This window comes from Danio rerio, chromosome 16 (assembly GCF_052040795.2).
Source record: "Danio rerio strain M-AB ecotype USA chromosome 16, GRCz13ab, whole genome shotgun sequence".
Lineage (NCBI taxonomy): Eukaryota > Metazoa > Chordata > Actinopteri > Cypriniformes > Danionidae > Danio > Danio rerio.
The window spans coordinates 9109994-9132500 of NC_141036.1; the positions used below are offsets into that span (position 1 = coordinate 9109994).

At 37.8% G+C, this 22507-nt stretch overlaps 1 protein-coding gene across 33 annotated transcripts in view; it reads right to left on the reverse strand.

Moving 5' to 3' along the window:
• Window positions 1-22507, reverse strand: part of triob (trio Rho guanine nucleotide exchange factor b) — a 251202-nt gene that overhangs the window by 15463 nt on the left and 213232 nt on the right. For 17 of the 33 annotated variants that reach the window (XR_015510893.1, XR_015510896.1, XR_015510897.1 and 14 more), the window contains 14 exons: window positions 20230-20400; window positions 18220-18312; window positions 17999-18147; window positions 16437-16503; window positions 15992-16095; window positions 15846-15915; window positions 13267-13356; window positions 13054-13146; window positions 11705-11755; window positions 9030-9107; window positions 5957-6148; window positions 5691-5871; window positions 4130-4776; window positions 1966-2213 (listed from right to left, as the gene is read on the reverse strand). Coding sequence is in view for 13 of the 33 variants with exons in the window: in XM_087286536.1 (XP_087142662.1) it covers window positions 1966-2213; window positions 4130-4776; window positions 5691-5871; window positions 5957-6148; window positions 9030-9107; window positions 11705-11755; window positions 13054-13146; window positions 13267-13356; window positions 15846-15915; window positions 15992-16095; window positions 16437-16503; window positions 17999-18147; window positions 18220-18312; window positions 20230-20400 (2234 nt within the window). In the remaining 20 variants the exon portion in view is untranslated. Of the gene's footprint in view, window positions 1-1965; window positions 2214-4129; window positions 4777-5690; window positions 5872-5956; window positions 6149-9029; window positions 9108-11704; window positions 11756-13053; window positions 13147-13266; window positions 13357-15845; window positions 15916-15991; window positions 16096-16436; window positions 16504-17998; window positions 18148-18219; window positions 18313-19071; window positions 19446-20229; window positions 20401-22507 lie in introns of those variants that run through there. The other 16 variants (XR_015510907.1, XR_015510906.1, XR_015510904.1 and 13 more) reach the window with 4 other exon arrangements.

Consider the following 22507-nt stretch of genomic DNA (forward strand, 5'->3'; position numbering starts at 1 on the left):
AATTTTTCATTTTATTAAAGGGGCAGTTCACCCCCCCCCAAAACTATTCTGCCATTGTTTACACACCATTTACTTGTTTTAAATATTTCTTTCTTTTGTCGAACATTAAAGACAATATATTTTGAAGAAAGCTTAAAATTTGTAACCATTTACGTCCATAGTATTTGATTTTCCTACTATTGATGTCAATGGTTACAAGTTTTCAGCTTTCGTGAGTTTAGAACCACTTAAGACTTAATAAATAGTGAATACATTTTAATTTTTGGGTGAACTGTCTCTTTAAAAATAAAACCCTGTAAATTCTTATACACTAAGTATCCTGTTTAAGTGTGACATATATTATGGTTTTGAGACTATGGCTGGAAAGGTCATTTTTTTTTTACAAATGTATTTCACTACTTTGCTTTAAAATGTTATAAGTAATGCATTCCCATTTAGAAATACATGGAAAATCCAATTATGAACTTGTGTGTCATGTATGTAATTTGCATGTATTTTCATACATTAGATATCTGTGTGTTTGGTTAGATTACTGAGGTTTAGTAATTAATATATCTAAATACTGTAGAATACCATGTGTTATGCTGCATTCCAAGCTTTAAAAGGAATTCAAACACATCAAACATAGGATAAAGTTAGCCAAAAAACTGGAACACAGTTCTACAAGTTTTACAATAGATCTGTTTAATGAAAGGACTGTAATTTAAGTAATTACTCCACTAAAAATCTATCTGGAGATATGTAATATAATATAATATAATATAATATAATATAATATAATATAGTATAATATAATATAATATAATATAATATAATATAGTATAGTATAATATAATATAATATAATATAATATAATATAATATAATATAATATAATATAATATAATATAATATAATATAATATAATATAATATAATATAATATAGTGGTGACCCCGGATTAATAAAGGGACTTATCCGACAAAAAAATCAATGAATAATATAATATAGTATAATATTTTAAATTTAACCTAGTTAGCTGACTAGGAACTATTTTCATGTGCTGCGTAATTTTATGCCAGCTACATTACAGCAGCAAAGTCCTTTGATCATTACGCCTGAGTGAGAATTAGTGTTTTAATGAAGTAACTACAGAATACTCAAGCTTTAAATGGAAAATTAAGGAAAATTATCCAAACTCTTCCTGTTTTTTACATTTGAGCTAGATGCTAACTGTTTGATTTAATGATCTATGCTAAGCTAAGCTAAAAAGTGTTACCGCAAGACCCGGAGATCGGCTGAACGATTCAAAAATAGTAAAATGCAACTGCTTAATAGTAACATAGTAATATTTGGCACTTACTATACAATGTATTTACCAAAGAGAGTACTGGTTAACATAATTTACCCAGTTACCTAACTGGCGACTATTTACATGTGCTGCTTAATATTATTGTGCCTGCTACAGCCAAGGTACAGCAGCAAAAGTTGCTTGATCATTACGCCTGAGTGAGAATATAATGTTTTAATGAAGCAACTATAGAAGACTCTAGCTTTAAACTGAAAATTAAGGAAAACTAACAAATCTATTTTTTACATTTTTGAACAAGATGCTAACAGTTTGATTCAATTATCTATGCTAAGCTAAGCTAGAAAAGTTTTACCACCAGGCCCGGAGATTGACTAAACGCAACTGTTTAACTGATTAAAAAATGGTAAAATGCAACTGTTTAATAGTAACATAATAATATCTGGCACTTACTGTACAATGTATTTACCTAAGAAAGTACTGGTTAACATAATTTACCTATTTAGCTAACTGGGTACTATTTCCATGAGCTGCGTATTATCATTGTCCTTGCTACAGCCATGATACATGAGAACTGGTAAACATAGTTTACTCAGTTATGAAGACTTATGGTGTGTCTTCACTTTAGATCTGACTGAACAGTCTGTCTATATAACAAATAACAATTAATAATCCTCACTTGAGGGTTCCATCAGGGTAGTCGGGAATGATGATGGAGGTGTGACCCAGAACGTAGCCGGGGATCCAGCCCTCAGCTGCTGGGCCTTGTTCTGTGGCGGCACGAAATACTAGAAACATGTTCTGCTGGTTAGACGCCAATATCTGCACAACTTCTCCTTGATATACGCTGATCTCATCCTCCTTTAGAGCCACGTAGTCCTGGGTCACCAACATGGTGGACACACTGCTGCTGCTGCTGCTTTCACTCTGACAGCAGAAACGTACACACAGTATTAGCATAAAAGCGTGATGTTCTTTTGAAGTATGTTCAAGACATTTAGTGAGCTGGACATGCCAGAGAGCAAGAATGATGCAAGTGAGAGCAGTTCTAGGAAAGTTCATTTACAAAGCAAAGTCATTTTAGTTTACAAGATCCTCCTACGAGTTGTTCATATTAAGAGTTTGATGTTATCTAGATGCTGTACTAAGTGTATCATGAGGTGGATGATGTGAGTTTCGATGTCTATACCCCTACTCATATTTGCTAGAGCATTTATTCACGGTGTCTATTGATCACTTTGTCTCTGATAGCCTACTTCTATTTAAAATGAATGACTCCTTGCCTTTTATTACTGAAAATTGCCACTAGTGGGATTTCCCCTTAAGGTGCTGTAGGTTAACAGAAACTTAAATCGTTGTTTGACTTTTAGGTCCATGCATTTTACCTTTGAGACCATCATTTGCTAGTGGCCTGCTAAAGCATAAAGTATAATATTTAGATTAAACTACTAAGGTCAATATTATTAGACCCCTTCAATTATTATTATCATTTATCTTGATTGGCTACAGAACAAACCACTGTTGTCCAATGACTTGCTTAGCTAAGCTAATATACCTAGTTAACCAAATTAGTTGGTCAAGCTAACAAGCCTTTTTATTCAGGGTTTCTGCAGGTTTTATCAAGACATATTTAAGACTTTCAAGACCTTTCTAAGACCATTATAAATTAAAATTTCAGATTTACACAAAGCTAAACCCTAAGGAAATTTTCAAAGGCCCAGTTAAAACAATGACAACAATTGTTATTTTAAGGAAGATATTTAAACCATATCGGTAAGTACAATTTTTAGATTTTATTATTTGTAGTAGTGTTATTAAGATCTGTATGTATTGCTGGTGATTGTATGGGTGTTTGTTTGACTGGGTAACTTTAAATGGACATAGGAAACTTAAGACCTGTTAAAAATATTTTAAAGACCTACAACACATTATTTCAGCAAATTTGAGGTCTAAAATTCGGAATTTAAAGTTGAAGTTTTTTTAAATTCAAGTTTAATTTAATTTAAGAAATGTTAAGACTTTTTAAGTCCCTGCGAACACCCTGTTGATTGCACTTCAAGCTAAATACCAGTGTATCTTGCAAAATAACTAATACAATATTATGTACTGTCATCATAGAGAAGACAAAAGAAACTAGCTATTAGAAATTTGTTCTTAAAACTTTATTATATACATTTTTTCTTTTATACATTATTATTATTATATATAATATTTATTTCTTTATTTTCAGGAAATGGACAGACTGTATTGATGAGCTATTCTGCATTTAAGGACATACCCAATTTTTTCCAGTATTATTGACAATTGTCCTTGCAAACTAGAAGCTTGTGATGTTAAATGCAAACACCACAAGCTTCTGGTTTGCAAAAAAAAAAAAAAAAACGATTGATGGAATTATTAGCTTTTGTTTTAAAAAGTCCCACCTCAGCTCAAAAAACATTTGTTTTTAAATCTGTCAAAAAAAGCTGCAAGCGGGTTAAAAAGAAAAGGCATTAGTAATTGTTAGTTAGCTTGTTTATGTGCTCTTAATCGCTGCATATTAGAAATTCACAGGCGGTTAGAACGAGAAAATCCTTTCAGTTCAAAGCAAAGACAGAATCAGCAGGGATAGTCCAGGAATGTTTGAGTTTCAGAGAAACTCACGAGGAGTTATCCTGGTTAACAGTGTAGATTGTTAGTTGCTCAGCACAGTCAAACCAGGCCAGTTAATATCCACAAGAGCCTGTGAGAAGTTTTTATTTCCAGGACAACGCAAATACGAACACCTCAGCAGGTTAGTACAAAGCTGGAGGTGGAGGTGAAGCAGGCCTTGCTGAAGCCAGGAGCTAGAGTTTTGCTCTTACCCCATTACTGTAAGTGGAGTGCAGGGACTGCTCACTGGTAGAAGAGCAAGTACTGATGCGGTCCAACTCTTTACTGTGGGCGGAGTGCCTGCGTGTTTGAAACTGGTTGCGACTTAACGTGTCACTCTGCTCTGTGTATGAGCCAGGCCTGCCAGTCGGTGAGGCTGGCATACACGCCCAAAATGCAGAGCCCTTCTGGGCTGGCATGCTCGGTGCGAAGGTAGTAAAGTTCTGAGGGTTCAAGGAGGGGAGGATGGGCGAGGGGGCTCTGAGACGGGGTTTTGTTAGGGTGAGAGACAGGGGTGCGACTGTCGCTCTTGGAATGGGCGTCCCTGATTGGGCTTCCTCACGCAGCTCCTTCAATGGGCTCTCCAGTACCCGCATCCTAGGGACCTCACCGTTTAGGTCCTTAATAGGAGGAGGGCACGTACCTGAAGTGCGGTCATCTGGGGCGGGGGCATGGTGATGCTGCACGGGTTGGGGGAGACGAGAGGAAGGTTGAGGGATTCGAGAAGCTCGTGACCGGGAGCCACAACCAGGACCCATCGAGGAGCTGCTGCTTCCCCCTGGAAGTCCACTGCTGCTGGGTCCGGCCAGGCCGCTTGAGCCAACATGATTCCGTTGGTATTCAATGGGTGAAGTCAGTGCTGATAAGACAACATACACATTTTTGAATACAGTGTTGGGCAAGTTACTTCCAAGAAGATATTAAATCACTAATTACTAATTATATTATCCAATTGTATTTAAATTACTGCTCTTATTACTTTGTCTGAAAAGTAATTGAATTACTCAAGTAATTTGACTCTTAAAATCATAGATAAAGGCATAGATAACTGACATTAAACTCTTTAAATTCTTTAGTCAAACGGGAATTTTTTGTTTTATTTAAACAATGTAGGGCACATAACACTTAAAAACATTTTAAAATAGAGACACCATATATTTCACACATACCATATATTGACAAATGTATATATATAATGACGTCAGTACATAATAACTGGTTATGATTACTACTGAACCGATACCGAATTGTTTGTGTCTGCATCACAGTGCATCTATGAATCAATTCATTTTGACATCCCTAGTATATAAATACACACATGTACTTTGCTTCTTTGAATCTATACCTTATATTTTGTAATTTCTTTACTTATTTAGGCATGTACAATCATCAGAGATGAATTCAATCTTCTTTACTTAAAAATACAATTATTTGACAAAACATATTGTAAAACAAAAAATATTTCCTCTGCTTTATACACTAATGTTAAATTTATTTACATGCATTTAATGCAAGTACATGATAAGTAACTGTAATAAATGACCTTTTCATTAAATTACCTAATTCAAATGAATCCCATAGTTTACTTTAGCAGAAAAGTAATTAAATGACAGTAGTTAGTTACTTTGTAAATAATTACACCTAACTCTGGTTGGTTAAAACATGTAAATCATCAAACAAATCCTCTTGAATGAATGTAGCAAAGCTATAAAAGTTAATAATTATTAAAAATATTTATGACGATTAGTTTAAAGGACACTGTCTGAATAATACCATTAAGGAAGTTTCTCTGGTTCTCCAGGATGCTGCTGATCTGGTGGATCCAGGTCTGGCAAACCACCCGGTTGGAGGAATGGAGGACGTAATGCTCTAAACTGCCAGCCGATGACCTTGAGGTCAAAATAAACTTACAAGGGTCATTGTCAGGACTTTCCTCTAGACCCAGCCAACTGACCTGCAGGAAAAGAGTGACATGGATTTATAAGGTCTATGTTGTGCCACAGTGTTTTTTTTTTACAGCAGTGGTTATACCTACATACCTTTATGCTGTTCTTAAAAAGGTAGCCTGGCATAGAAAATCCCTTCTTTTTATCCAGAGGCTCGCTGAAGATAACTATCTGCTCGAAGAGGAAGATGCGTCTCTCCTTCAAGCGAGAAAGAAGACCACCATCCTGATCTGAGACCATGAAGGTATCCTGAAGAAGCAGTCGACCCTGGGCTACAATTTTACCCTGAACAAACATAGCACAGAGATCACTAGAATGCTTAGATTAAAAGCAAAAACACACAAACACAAGTTCTTTTCTGTGATTGTTTTAGGATGCCTATGGGTAAATGACTAGGAATAGCAAACTTTGGTCAGATTAATGCTGGGCAAAGACTAATTGCAATTAATCGCATCCAAATTAAACGTCTATTTTGACATAACATATATATATATATATATATATATATATATATATATATATATATATGTGTGTGTGTGTGTGTGTGTGTGTGTGTGTTACATCATACAGTCATCAGGACTAACGTTCATAAAGCTGGAGTGCCCTCTAGTGAGTCTGGTGGACACTCCAGCTTTATGAACATTTCTCCAGCCATTCACCCGGAGCACACGTCATGATTTTGCCACGTAAGATGCAATCCTGGATTAACATCTATGTTGATCCTGGAACATCTTTTTTGTTCAAAAATGTAATCCATACTTACACTACCTGACAAAAGTCAAAAGTCTTCTCATCCATGCAAGTTTTAGGAACAACAAATAATAACTTGACTTCTCTTGATCATTTGGTATCAGAAGTGGCTTATATGAAAGGCAAAGGATAGGATCATGTCTTGATTTTATTTAATTAGGATAGTAAGGTCTGACTTTGCTTAGACAAGAGCCTTGTCATTTAACAGAAATAATGTACAGTATAGAATATAAAGTCATGCTGCAGTGGAAAAAGTATTAATATTGTGTATGACTCCCATGAGCTTGGACGACTGCACCCATACATCTCTGTAATGACTCAAATAACGTATTAATAAAGTCATCTGGAATGGCAAAGAAAGCGTTCTTGCAGGACTCTTAGAGTTCATAAAGTGTCTTTGGATTCATCCTTAATAATGGTTATGTCTGGTGACTGAGCTGGCCAATCATGGAGCACCTTGACCTTTGCTTTCACGAACTTTGATGTGGAGGCTGAAGTATGAGATGGAGCAATATGTCTTGATACCTTAGGCCGTTGATGTTGCCATCCAATCTGCATATCTCTCGCACACCCCCAAACTCAATGTTACCCCAAATCATGATTTTTTTTCTTCACCAAACTTGACTGATTTCTGTTTCCATGCGGGTTCCAAAAGGTCTTCTGCAGTATTTGTGATGATTGGGGTGCAGTTCAACAAATGATTCATCTGAAAAATTAACCTTCTGCCACTTTCCAAATGATCAATTAGAAGTCAAGTTAATATTTGTTGCTTTAACAACTGGGATCAATGACAAGACTTTTGTCAGGTAGTGCATTCCTTACCCCTAAACCCAACCATAACTGTAAATTATTCAGAGGGGAATAAAAGTTGGATAACAATCATGTAGAAGTGCATAAACCTAACCGTAAGCCTAAACTTAACCGTAAACATATCCCTTAATTCTGATTGGCTGATTGGAATGTTATTCCACAATCAACACAGAAGTTAATTCAGAAACATGCCCTACTTGGTGAAATCAGGTTGGCGTTAACCCTAACTACACATCCCATCATGCTTTGCATTCATTCAGATTATCTGATACAGCTGATATCTATCTGAACACAGACACTCACACACAACTGCACATCATTTACACTGATTACACGCACTATATAAACACCATATTCGCTTGCAACAGTCACATTAGAGTTTGAGCATGTGAAATTTTGTCGTATGGTGCTGTGAAAGGGTGCGGGATTAAACAAGATGATTAGACATTAAAAAAAAGCGAGCGATTGGTCTATAATTTAAATTTCTGTACAAAGAGGTCATGTTATGACCGTTGATTGGTCTCACACAGTCACGTGATGCGATTTTGCAGGTCAGAGTTCACCAAGTTTGAACATTGCGACGCAGTGAACTGCGAAACTTGTTGAACAAGCTTGCGTTTTCGGTCTGCCGCATTCGAGTGCGTATGAATGGATGTCTATGAGGATACAAGTGCAGTGTGACCGTGGCTTAACTCAGTCTTGTTTCACTGTTGTTGTGTGCACTACTCCGTGTTTCCTGTTCTTGTTGTGTTTTGAATTTTTGGGATCTTTTGACTGCGTGAGAACTTAAAGAATTCAGGCCCAAAAATTAAATATTACAACGCCAGATTTTACAATATCGTACAGCCCAATAAATGTACATAATTAAATTTTCTTTATATGTTATATTCCATTAAATGTTTTAAATGTATTTATGCAGGGCGAGGCAGTGGCGCAGTAGGTAGTGCTGTCGCCTCACAGCAAGCTGGGTCGCTGGTTTGAACCTCGGCTCAGTTGGCGTTTCTGTGTGGAGTTTGCATGTTCTCCCTGCCTTCGCGTGGGTTTCCTCCGGGTGCTCCGGTTTCCCCCACAGTCCAAAGACATGCAGTACAGGTGAATTGGGTAGGCTAAATTGTCCGTAGTGTATAAGTGTGTGTGTGAGAATGTGTGTGTGGATGTTTCCCAGTGATGGGTTGCGGCTGGAAGGGCATCCGCTGCGTAAAAACTTGCTGGATAAGTTGGCGGTTCATTCCGCTGTGGCGACCCCGGATTAATAAAGGGACTAAGCCGACCAGAAAATGAATGAATGAATGAATTTATGCAGTGTAGGCTGAAATAGTGTAAAGTGTGATGGTTCAGTTTTTTTTTAAGGCAAGGCCGCTGTTTTAATTGCGTGGAATGTTAATTATTTTGTCAGGCATCCAACAAACTCTTCTGAACTCTTTTCATAGGGTGATGAAAAGTCCTTCTATCTTGGTTTGATTTGATTTGTGCACATCTGTGTTAGTAACCTGAACTGCACTTGGACATTCCTGCCAAATCATTCACACAGAACTATCAACTGGATGTGTTTTACCTTCACCCCAACACACAAACTTTTGTAAAGGAAGAAAGAAATGCAACTTACATCAAACCCTTGGAGGCGTCCAACATTCATCATGTCATTGCAGCGCTTAGGAACAACACACATCACCTCCACCGCTTTCTGTGAAGAGTTTGTGTAGATAAAACAATATTAACAACTATATACATTTCTTACATTTTCTAAAAAAAACTGGCAACTTGTGCATGCATGTGTAAATCTGCTATGATAATATTATGGTGTTGGAGGTGGTACTAGGGTTTTGCTTAGTGGTTTGCTTTCTAGGACATCGTTTAAGGTTTGCACTATGATGTGTGTAGTAATATTATGGTCTGGCCCTTATAGCATACACAATCTACTTATTTCCCATCAACTAAATCCCATCAACTAAATTGTAAATCTGATTCCTTAAAAGTCAGGTTTCCTTTGAGAGTTGCAGTTAGGGTTTAAAAATGACAAAAGACCCTGTAAAGCATGCATTAGAAGCACTTTGAATTACAAGGACACAAAGCATGACCTAAACTACCCTAATAATGTGCCCTTAGATCATACTCGCTACATCAAGCAATGTTGTGTACTCGTAAACCACATAAATAAGTACATACAAACACACAATTGTTTTTATTTTATTTTTATTTTTTTGTGTACAAGGACGCTTGTTTTCATGGTTTACAAGGACACCTGTGTTTATTGGGATCCATTATTGTTATGTATCTTTTATTATATAAAGAGCATGCATATTACATATGTCTAACCCTAAATCTTACAATAACTGCAACTCTCACGGGAAACCTGTGGCAATTTTTAAATGACCCAAAATCCTATTAAGTATAAATTTGAAGAGCTTAGATTTACAGGGCACAAAACATGTGGTAAACTACCTTAACAATGTGCACCTAAGTCATAGTCATTACATTGAAGAATGTTGTATTTTATACTATACAAATAATGCATACATCGCATTTGCCTAACCCTAACTGCAACTCACTGGAAACCTGTGGCATTTTTTAGATGACAAAAGACCATCTTAAGTAAGAATTTGAAGCTCTTTGAGTTACAAGGACACAAAGAATGTCCTAACCTACCTTAATAATATGCACCTAGGTCATAATTATTTCATTAAACAATGTAGTGTCCCCGTAACCACATAAAGTACATACAGTAGGGATGTAACGGTATCAGAATTTCACGGTACGATAATACCTCGGTATGAATGGCACGGTACAGTATTTATTGAATAATTTACAGGAAAAACAAAACTAATAAAAAGACTCAAAAAAAGTGCCAAAAGTGTTTATTTACCTTAGCACTAAACATATCAATGACATACAAATTAGCCATCTATCTGTAAGTTTTGAAACAGGAACTTCAATTTTTCAATTTTAATAACAAAAAACTATTAAACCATATAAAAAAAATAAAGTTTCAATTTAGTATTGTTGAAAACTCCTCGCATTCAACATTTATTCACTCACTCATTTAGATAGAGATGGGTTTTTAAGGAAAATTATCATATAACTATAATCTGGTAAAAGTTGGGATCTCTGGGCATGTCCCCTGCAACAGAAAAATAAAACCCTCTCATTTGGGACTGAGGTTTCTGGGACAGAGAGATATGATTTAACCAAGGTCGACAGCAGTGGGTAATGTTGTGCATTGTCTTTCCACCACTTGAGAGGACAAGCCATGAGTGAGATAGAGGTCTCTTTGCGGTACAAGTCAATGTCTGCATCAATCTAACAAGTGTGTTGTGTTCTGCAGTCCCCATGACTGTTTTTAGTCGTATTTCCCAACATATATTTCACCACAGTCTGGCAGTGCCTGCATACAGTTTTTTTCTTTGTCACATTTTCTACTTTTTCGTATCGTTTTAGAAAGAAACCGAAATGCTTCCACACATCCGATTTAAAACCTGCTTTAGGTTGGATCATTTTCAGCTCTTTTTCTTCCCCGCTACTAGCAACACACTCCATTTCCGCATTACTGGATCTGTAGTGACAACAGACCGCAAAGGATGATGGCCACGCCTAGGCTGAAGGGAATTGTAGTTCCCGCTACCTCCCGTTCGCTTCATTCGCCTAAGCAAACTTTTCTCAGAAATATAGTATTATTGAGTCATGCGCCTGAGGTAATATTGAAAAAAATTACTATTGCGTTATGACGGTATTTACAATATTGTTACATCACTAACATACAGACAATTGCAATTGTTTTGTGGTTTACAAGGACACTTGTGTCTATTGGGATCCATTATTGCTATGTATTTTATACTATAAAAAAAAAACACAATATCAAATTTGCCTAACTCTAACCCTAACCGAAACTCACCGGAAACCTGTGGCAATTTTAAAAAGAAAAAACCTTGTTATGTATGAATTTGAAGAGCTTTGATTTACAGGGCGCAAAACATTTGCTAAATTACCTCAATAACGGGCACATAGATTATACCCATGGCATAAATAATCGTCTTCTTAAACTACATAAACAAGTACATACACTTTGTTTGTTGATTTACAAGGACATTTGTGTTTATTGGCTTACTTTTTAACTCTAAAAACCACTCACATTACATTACCCTAAACCTAAACACAACTCTTACAGGAAACCTGTAGCAAATTGAGGACACAGGACATGTTCTCATAAACCACCTCAACACCCAGGTCATACCCATGTCATTATACACATTTATAAACCACCAAATCAGAAACACACACACTTACCTCTAAATCTACAGTGTCCAACCCAGCCTTTTTGGTGAACTTGAGTAAATCCTAAAATAAGTAAACAAGAAAAGCAGCAAGAAACAATCATTAATGCATGATGCAAAGCTAGAAATCTCATTGCTCAATATAGTTTCTTCATATAAGCTTGAGACTACAGTATATTATATACTGTAATTTCTAGGGGTGTAACGATTTATCGTTGTACGATTTATTGCGATGCAAAAATGTCACATGCATCGTGGCGTTATGACGATTTGATTACGATATGACGTCCGTTTTCTCTTATTAGTTGAGCTGTTTGCACGTGAGCTACGTTCCACCTGCTGTCGCACGTGAGTTCAGATTGCAGCAGCAGTAATGTTAGCAGACCAAGATGAGTGGAGCTGAAATAGAGGATGGCCCATCCTCTCAAAATCAGACGTCTGGCAACATTTCGGTTGTACAGTCATTGCTTTAGACTCGTCCGCTTTTTGACACGCATATTGGGTCAAACACCCTAAGTTTTAAAGTCTTCACAGTGATTTACATACTTTGCACAGCGACAGGGATACCTCCTAATGGTGTTGAAAGAGTCACATACTGTATTTATAAGGTACAATTCACCCTAAAATTTAATTCTGTCTTCATATAATGTTCCCGCCGCAAAATCACACATGACGTGCGCTGACCGTGAGCTGTTACTACAGAGGGCGGACTATGATAGACGCACGCGCATGGCAAGCCGTTTTAGCATTTAAACCTTTGTTCTGACTATCCATAAATATATTTAGAGATATCTCTAAATTACATCTGCAATTACAATTGTACTAGTACAAAATCAGATTGGAGATATCTGCAAATATATTATGACTAGTCATATTCCTCCATTGACTTCCATTGAAAAATATTTGCAGATATCTCTAAATGAGTTTTGACTAGTCACAATTGTAATTAGAGATATCTTTAAATGAATTTAATTAAATATGAATTAAATACCAAGCAAAGCCTTAAGCACTTACTGTTAAATTCAATTGGATAGAAAGCTTATTTTTTTGCACCTTTACTTAAATTGTTCCTTAATTTTGTCTCTGTCATTTCAATAATATTTTAAAGAAGTTTTTAAATTGTTTTATTTTCCAGAGACAGGCCTGTTTAATTTATTTTCTTAAAGAAAGTTCAGTTTAACAAGTTGAAACAAAAGAAATACATAAAAAATAATTTACTTGGTAAAATTTGCATTTCAGTTTAATTTTCAATTTTTATTCAAAATATCGTGATGCATATCGAATCGTGAACATTATATCGTGATACACATCGTATCGTGAGCTGAGTGTATCGTTACACCCCTAGTAATTTCCATATCCGACCTTTAGCAGAAGCTGGTATTTCATGATCCGCTGCACTGGTTTAATCAGTAGATCTGTGATCTGTAGCCTGTGGCCCAACCTCTGCTTTAAATCCTGATGAAATTACAAGCAAAAACAAAAAGATGAGATGTGAGTGTGGTTATGAGTCTGTCTCAGTTTTCATGACTCATGGTTAAATGTCAAGAAGGATGTAGGCAGTGACTGGAGTCTTACCTCAAAATACGTGTCTATGTACTCCGAAACAATGTGCTCAGATTTGGGCTTGTTTTGGCAGTACACGATGTACATGTGTAGTCTACGTTCCTGTAACAAAGTACAGTTTCATTTACAGAACATTATGACTCAGTCATCATGTAAACACCTCATATTGATTGATCAATACATCTTTCTAGCTGTGCTAAAATAGATTATGCAACAATAACAACAGCTGGGGTGCAACTTTATTGTTCCATCATTGAACACTGTTATAGTCCATCCATAATAAAAGCAATCTGTATGACTCTAGTGGGTTAATGAATTGAATTGATGGTATATGGTAGAAAAATATTAATATTTAAAACACTTGGGGTTCATATTCTAAAGAGAACTGCATTAGAAATACTGTATGACACATAGGGTTGCCAGGTCCAGCCCCACCCACTCAAAAGGAATGAAAAGTAGCTCATTTTTCCTTGTCCAATCAGAGTCAATTTCTTTTTCCAAAACCATGGAAAGGTTAAAAGGCTTCTAAGATTTTTTTAGTAATACTCATACTCATAGATACAGTATACATGTTAAAGTTCTCATTGACTTTGCACAAACCAAACACCACTTCTTAGTATCTTGTTCAGATTGGGAATAACTGATGGTCTGCTTATTTAAAATGCTCATTGGGTTGCCAGGCATTTATTTCCGATCTAATTCATTAAGATATTAGCAGATTTCATTGCATATTTGTGAGAAAGAAACACTTTGGCAGCTGCGCCATGTTCTGAAAATAACAGTGCAAACTGCAACTTTGGAACTTTTCCTGTAATTGCATTTTCAAAAGACCCCAGTTTTGTGAGAAAACCACAACTCTAGCAACACAGATCACACAGGATATAGGCATAGTAGAGGTGAGAACTGTTGACAATGATAACGTTTAAATAAAAAAAATTTTTATACAATAATCCACATCTCCGGGTCTGGCAGGAGCACTTTTAGCTTAGCTTAGTACAGATCATTGGATTGGATTTGACCATTAGCATCTTTCTCAAATATGACCAAAGAGTTTAGATAATTTTTCTATTTAAAGCTAGACTTTTCTCTAATTACATGTACTAAGACTAAAAGAAAAAAGTGCCTATTTTCTAAGTCTAATGACTAGGAACTATACTCTCATTCTGGCGTAATAATGAGCGAGATGCTAATGGTTGTAAAATAAGCCTATTTTCTTTAAAAAAATAAAAGGAGTGTTGCTTTAAGAGCGAACAAATTATGATATTATTTACATTTTTTGGTGAAATATTAGTTTAACAATGATAAAAGCAGTTATAATACCTAGGTTGGTTCTTTTTGCTGCATAGTTATATACTCACCGGCCACTTTATAAGGTACACCTTACTAGTACCAGGTTGGAACCTTTTTTGATTTCAGAATTGCCTTAATTCTTCGTGGCATAGATTCAACAAGCTACTGGAAATATTCCTGGTCCATATTGACATGATAGCATCACGCAGTTGCTGCAGATTTATCGTCTGCACATCCATGATGCGAATCTCCCGTTCCACCACATACCAAAGGCTCTCAATTGGATTGATGTCTGGTGACTGTGGAGGCCATTTGAGTACAGTGAACTCAATGTCGCGTTCAAGAAAACAAAGATGGTTCAGGCTTTATGACATGGCGTTTAATCCTGCTGGAAGTAGCCATCAGAAGATGGGTACACTGTGGTCATAAAGAGATGGACGTGGTCAGCAACAATACTCAGGTAGGCTGTGGCATTAACACGATGCTCAGTTGGTACTAATGAGCCAAAAGTGTGCCAAGAAAATATCCTTCACACCATTACACCACCAGCAGCAGCCTGAAACGTTGATACAAGGCAGGATGAATTGATGCTTTCATGTTGTTGATGCCAAATTCTGACCCCACCATCAAATGTTGCAGCAGAAATTAAGACTCTTCAGATCAGGCAACGTTTTTCCAATCTTCTATTGTCAAATTTTGGCGAGCCTGTGCAAATTGTAGCCTCAGTTTCCTGTTCTTAGATGACATGAGTAGAACCCAGTGTGGTCTTCTGCTGCTGTAGCCCATCCACCTCAAGGTTGGATGTGTTGTGCGTTCAGAGATGCTCTTCTGCATACCTTGATTGTGACGAGTGATTATTTGAGGTACTGTTGCCTTTCTATCAGCTCGAACCAATCTGGCCATTCTCCTCTGACCTCTGGCATCAACATGGCATCTGCGGCCACAGAACTTCCGCTCACTGGATATTTTCTCTTTTTCGGACCATTCTTTGTAAACCCTAGAGATGGCTGTGCATGAAAATCTCACTGGATCAGCAGTTTTAGAAATCCTCAGACCAGCCACGTTCAAAGTCACTTAAATCACCTTTCGTCCCTATTCTGATGCTCAGTTTGAACTCATCTTGACCATGTCTGCATGCCTAAATGCATTGACTTGCTGCCATTGATTGGCTGATTAGAAATTTGCGTTATCGAGCAGTTGGACAGGTGTACCTAATAAAGGGGCCGGTAAGTGTATAATAGTGTGCTTTTTTTCAAGAAGCAGCACCACTGGTTAAACCAGCACAATGATTCATTCCCTACCTGTCTGACAAACAGGGGTGCGAGTCTATCGGGGTCCTCCAAGCACTTCTCCAGCTCAGCAAGAAAGAAACTAGACAGGGTTTAAATAATTCATGTTAGGAAATGAAAGTAGGGCATGTTGATATTGCATCTGAGGTGACACATACTCTTTATGCCAGTCGAATATCTGGTGAATGTTCCCAAAGACAATCTTATCCTTGCCCTTCATGTCATCGGGTACACCCTCCTCCTTCATCCTGCTCATGTAGCCCTGCAGGTGCACGTGTGCATGGTTACAATAGTGACAGCGACATACAAAACGCTATTTTACTGAGCCACCATACTGAACGTGTGGCACATCACCATTTTCATTTCCTGTGCCAGCTGATGAGATTCACAGGGTTACTTTTAAAGAGTCAAAAAAGATCACGTGATCGGTTCACAAAACCGCAGTAGACAGATCTCCTTAGATAGACAGGCTATTGAACAACCAGAACTCAACCCTGACAGCATCTGCCAATTACGAGTAGTTGAATGAATGTATGCGGTTGCATGTGGTCGCCATAGTGATCTCACTGCTGTATTTGTTAAAAGAAGTGAATATGAGCCCACCTCCACGACTGCACCAAGGTCTCTCACATAGTCTCTTTCTGTTTCCACCAGTTCCAGCAGGACGTAGCTGAAAATCAAAGAGAGAAAAGATATTCATATTCACACAGCAAGCAAACCAAGATGGCTGGTTGAAACAATCCATTACATTCAGTATTTGTACAAATTTATCATTAAGAAACATAACTAAATATGCGCAATGTTACCATTCTTTGTAAACCCTAGAGATGGCTGTGCGTGAAAATCCCACTGGATCAGCAGTTTCAGAAATCCTCAGACCAGCCAAGTTCAAAGTCACTTAAATCACCTTTTGTCCCTATTCTGATGCTCAGTTTGAACTCATCTTGACCATGTCTGCATGCCTAAATGCATTGACTTGCTGCCATTGATTGGCTGATTAGAAATTTGCGTTATCGAGCAGTTGGACAGGTGTACCTAATAAAGGGGCCGGTAAGTGTATAACAGTGTGCTTTTTTTCAAACAGTGTGCTTTTGTCCGTTTGTTGAATTAGTTTCACCCTACTAATGTTTTTGGACTTATTATAAGAGAAGTTTATTTATAAACTAATTTCGAGAGGATTATCCAATCAGATGATTCCTAACTCACTATAATTAACCAGAGTTTTTCTTATTTCAATATCTTTGTCTTGAAGTAAGGTCTGACTTAGACAAAAGTCTTGTTACATATGACTTCCATGAGCTTAGAGGACTGCATCCATACATCTCTGCAATGACTCAAACAACTTATTAATAAAGTCATCTGGAATGGCAAAGAAAGTGTTCTTGCAGGACTCCCAGAGTTCTTCAGGATTCTTTGGATTCATCTTCAATGCCTCCTCCATCTTACCCCAGGCATGCTCAGCAATGTTCATGTCTGGTGACTGGGCAGGCCAATCCTGGAGCACCTTGACCTTCTTTGCTTTCAATAATTTTGATGTGGAGGCTGAAGTATGAGAAGGAGCGCTATCCTGCTGAAGAATTTGCCCTCTCCTGTGGTTTGTAATGTAATGGGCAGCACAAATGTCTTGATATCTCAGGCTGTTGATGTTGCAATCCACTCAGCAGATATCTCGCACGGCCCCATACTGAATCTAACCCCAAACCATGATTTTTCCTTCACCAAACCTGACTGATCTCTGTGAGAATCTTGAGTCCATGTGGGTTCCAGTAGGTCTTGTAATGATTGGGATGCAGTTCAATTTGACTTGTATCAGGTAGTGTTGACATGTCCCGAAAGATTACTTTTTCGTTCTAGTTAATAATCCTCTATCAGTTGAATTTATTCCAATGTAGTAGGTAAATATACTTGACATCTTAGGAAGCAGAAAATGACTTCTAAATCAGTCAAACAAGTTAGGAAAGATGCCGCCATAGAGGACACACTTGCGACTCATGGCAACGTTAGCATACTAGCGTTTAATAGTTTCTTGGAAGAGCACAGAGCCGCACTCACTGCTGAATTTAAAACAGCATTAACGTTTTATAAAAATCGTCCAATAATGTAACCTTCTAGTTTTTTTTTTCTAGGTATCTTTTATAAGAATATTTGAATAAAATAAGACGCACTGTCGTCTCTTGAGGAAGCCAGTCTTGCGTTCATCCATCTCATCGATGGGAGAAGAGGAAGACAAGAGGGAGTTATCCGACGGGTTGCAGGAAGGACTAGTGCTGTCTCTGTGTTCAACAGGGAGAGAGCTGGGCCTGTCCTCCAGATTCTGAAAGAGAAGGATAATTAAGTACACAGTGCCAAAGCATTCAATGCGAAAGGATGGACTGTGATCTCCTACCATTTTACTCTTGACTAGTTCCTCAATGGCGCTGACCAGTTCAGCTGCACTTGGTGTCTCTGAGCTGCTAGGACGTCCAGATAAACGAGCAGCCTATGCAAACAAGAAAGGAAAGAATAATTCTCATTAGTATATCACTAACATGTTGAGCTTTTTTATTTGGTGACACTTTATTTTGATGGTCCGTTTGTTGAATTTTAGTTACATTGCACCTACATGCCAACTAATTCTCATTAGATTATAAGTTGACTGTTAGGTTGGGGTTAGGGTTTGGGTTGGGGTTAGTGTAAGTTGACATGTACTTACAAAGTTTCTTATATTCAGTTAAATGTCGGTTGAATAATTGTTAAATGCCAGTATCAACAGATGTTAAGCAGATAGTCTACTAATACTCAAATGGACTAATACTCAATTTTTACACCTTGTTGTTTATTCTTTTAACAGGAATAATAATGCTTGTTCATAACTTGATTATTTACATGTAATGTCTAATCTGCATGTTAAATGCCCTGCATGTTTATTCATTGATTTGAAAGTTTTGTAAGGATTGGTTCATCCCCTTTGGGTTATGATTATATAGTTGAATTATTATTTAAACTTAATCAGTGATTAGTTTCAGATGGGGGTTAAAAAGTCATTTATAACCATCATCATCCATTTATTAAGTGATTCTGCAGTGATGCTCACCATCGTAGCGTTCAGACACTGAAGGCGGAAACATTCCAGTCCAAATTTGGTAATTGTTGTGTGGTTTCCTGATTCGCCAGCCAATCAGCGGCTGATTTCAGAATGGTAGGGGCTAATATAGAGGGAACGGAAGTAGGTGCTTTGGTTTGGAAGATTTGGGTTTTGGGTAAAGAGCAAGAGCACACATGGCCCACCGCATGTGACTGTACACACTCCTGAATACTCCATTAGGGGTTACATGAAAGGTCACGGACAGAAAGGCTTTCTCAAGCTATAACATTCAGTAGTTCATATTTTTGGAAATGATACTGAACAGGATCAGTTTCTGTGCCTCAAGAAACTGAGCAAAGCACAACTGTGCATGTGTGGAGTATTCAAACGAACTGACGGACAAGGAAAATTATATAAAAGGATGAGGTGAAGTATAAAAGTACAAAAAAAAAGAAGGAAAGAGGAGGATAAAAGTGGAGGAGAGAAAACTACATAGAGAGATAAGGAAACTGAGACAAAACAGAGGCAGAACAGAAATCAACATAATGCTGGAGAACATTAAGAAACAAAGAGAAAACAGACAGCAGTTAGAGAGGCCTAACAGAAACCTTACTAGTCTTCTTCAGAGATAGGTTAAAGGTATAGGCTGATATATAACACTATTTGAAATGCGTACTTAAAGGGACAGTTCACCCAAACATGAACATTCACTCCCCATTTACTCACACTCAAGTGGTTCTAAATGTTTTATTTCTTATGCAAGATATTCTGAAGAATATTGGAAGAAACACACAGTAGGAACAAAAAATACTATAAAATCAATTATTGCAATGTTTTTTCTACATTCATCAGTATAAGAAAGAAACTCAAACTGGTTTGGAACAATGGGAACACAAATTTTTTGGGGGGTGAACTATATCTTTAATGTAAAAAGAAGTTGAAAGAAGAATTTGAACGGGGTAATTAAATGGTTAAAATCATGTCCTGTAGTGGATCTTGACACAAAAAAAAAGTGTTTTAGAGTGGAACCGGATTGACACAAAATAAAAAGTAATCCGATACTTTACTTTTTCATCAGAAAAGTAATTTAATTATAGTAACCAGCTACTTTGTAACTAATTACACCCAACACTGTCTACAGTAGTGTTTTTAGTTGTTAAAGACATACCAGAGATCAATTTGTTTTCATGTTTGACTTCCTGAAACACTATTGATTTAATTTAGTGCAATATACAGTCATAAGTTTAAAATAAACGTAGTGTAGTCTTAAAATAAAAACAACATAGGTCATTCGGCATTCACAGATGATTTTAGTGATGCTTTGACTTTTACCTTGTCCTCCTGGGAGTCTTGATGCAGAAGGCTGTGCTGCTGGATGGCCATAGGGGGCGGCAGAGGAACAGAGTCTGGGCCTTCCTCCCCCTCTTCCTCACCACAGCTCTGCATCCCAGAGGAGGAAGACTTGGAGAGAGTGCCACTGCTCAATCCTTCGTTCCTCATCCTCTGCGAGAGCAAAAAGAGAAAATAACATTAACATATAAAGGTTTTTTTTACCAAAATATTACATTTCCATTACATGAATCACTAACAGAAGCTTTTAGCCAAAGCCACCTGCAAATGAGGTGAACAATTAAAGCAATCAGACTAAACAACAATATGCAAATTCTATGACAAGGCACTAAATCAAAGTGCAACTATCAATGGGTCAAGTATTAGCAAAAAAGAAGGAAAAAATGCAGTTTCTTGAAAAACAATCGTCAAAGGAAGTGCCACACTGCATTTATAACTGTCTGCAGTGAAAACCACAAGACATAAATAACACTTAGACAGTTACAAAGCTCACAGAGCACCACTTAAAAATAGACAAATGCCACATTTACATTTCAAATGCACTTACCAGTATTTGAGTGGCAGCTAACAAACTACCAGAGTACATTTACTCATTTCTGAGCTGGTTTAAGCATTTCTACTGCTTCAAAATAACTGTTTTTTAAACATTTTTTTTTCCATTGAACTGTCAGTTCTCCCAGAGATGGAAATTCACAGTTCCAAAACATTAATGAGTTTATTTTTTGTAGTGTTGAATACAAGTGTATTTTGTAAAGGTTGGTAACCAGAAGCCATTGACTTCCAAAAAGTATGTCAATGGCTTCTAGTTAACAACATTCTTCAAAAGATATTGTTTTGCATTCCACAGCATAAAAAATATTAAAAAACTAATGGCAGAATTTTCATTTATTTGGAATAATTTATCTCTTTAATATTCAATTTAATTCAAGTTTACTTGTATAGCGCTTTTCACAATGATTATATTTCCAAAAAGGGGTGAAGCACTTAAGAGGCAGAGTGAGCAAAGCAGTTCAGAGGCAGAATAAGCAAAGCAGTTCAGAGGCAGAGTGAGCAAAGCAGTTCAGAGGCAGAAGAGCAAAGCAGTTCAGAGGCAGAAGAGCAAAGCAGTTCAGAGGCAGAAGAGCAAAGCAGTTCAGAGGCAGAAGAGCAAAGCAGTTCAGAGGCAGTGAGCAAAGCAGTTCAGAGGCAGAAGAGCAAAGCAGTTCAGAGGCAGAAGAGCAAAGCAGTCCAGAGGCAGAGTGAGCAAAGCAGTCCAGAGGCAGAAGAGCAAAGCAGTTCAGAGGCAGTGAGCAAAGCAGTTCAGAGGCAGAGTGAGCAAAGCAGTCCAGAGGCAGAGTGAGCAAAGCAGTTCAGAGGCAGAAGAGCAAAGCAGTTCAGAGGCAGAAGAGCAAAGCAGTTCAGAGGCAGAGTGAGCAAAGCAGTCCAGAGGCAGAGTGAACAAAGCAGTTCAGAGGCAGAGTGAGCAAAGCAGTTCAGAGGCAGAGTGAGCAAAGCAGTTCAGAGGCAGAGTGAGCAAAGCAGTTCAGAGGCAGAGTGAACAAAGCAGTTCAGAGGCAGAGTGAGCAAAGCAGTTCAGAGGCAGAGTGAGCAAAGCAGTTCAGAGGTAGAGTGAGCAAAGCAGTTCAGAGGCAGAGTGAGCAAAGCAGTTCAGAGGCAGAGTGAGCAAAGCAGTTCAGAGGCAGAGTGAGCAAAGCAGTTCAGAGGCAGAGTGAACAAAGCAGTTCAGAGGCAGAGTGAGCAAAGCAGTTCAGAGGCAGAGTGAGCAAAGCAGTTCAGAGATAGAGTGAGCAAAGCAGTTCAGAGGCAGAGTGAGCAAAGCAGTTCAGAGGCAGAGTGAACAAAGCAGTTCAGAGGTAGAGTGAACAAAGCAGTTCAGAGGTAGAGTGAGCAAAGCAGTTCAGAGGTAGAGTGAACAAAGCAGTTCAGAGGCAGAGTGAGCAAAGCAGTTCAGAGGCAGAGTGAGCAAAGCAGTTCAGAGGTAGAGTGAACAAAGCAGTTCAGAGGCAGAGTGAGCAAAGCAGTTCAGAGGCAGAGTGAGCAAAGCAGTTCAGAGGCAGAGTGAACAAAGCAGTTCAGAGGCAGAGTGAGCAAAGCAGTTCAGAGGCAGAGTGAGCAAAGCAGTTCAGAGGCAGAGTGAGCAAAGCAGTTCAGAGGCAGGGTGAGCAAAGCAGCCCAGAGGCAGGGTGAGCAAAGCAGTTCAGAGGCAGGGTGAGCAAAGCAGTTCAGAGGCAGAGTGAGCAAAGCAGTCCAGAGGTAGAAT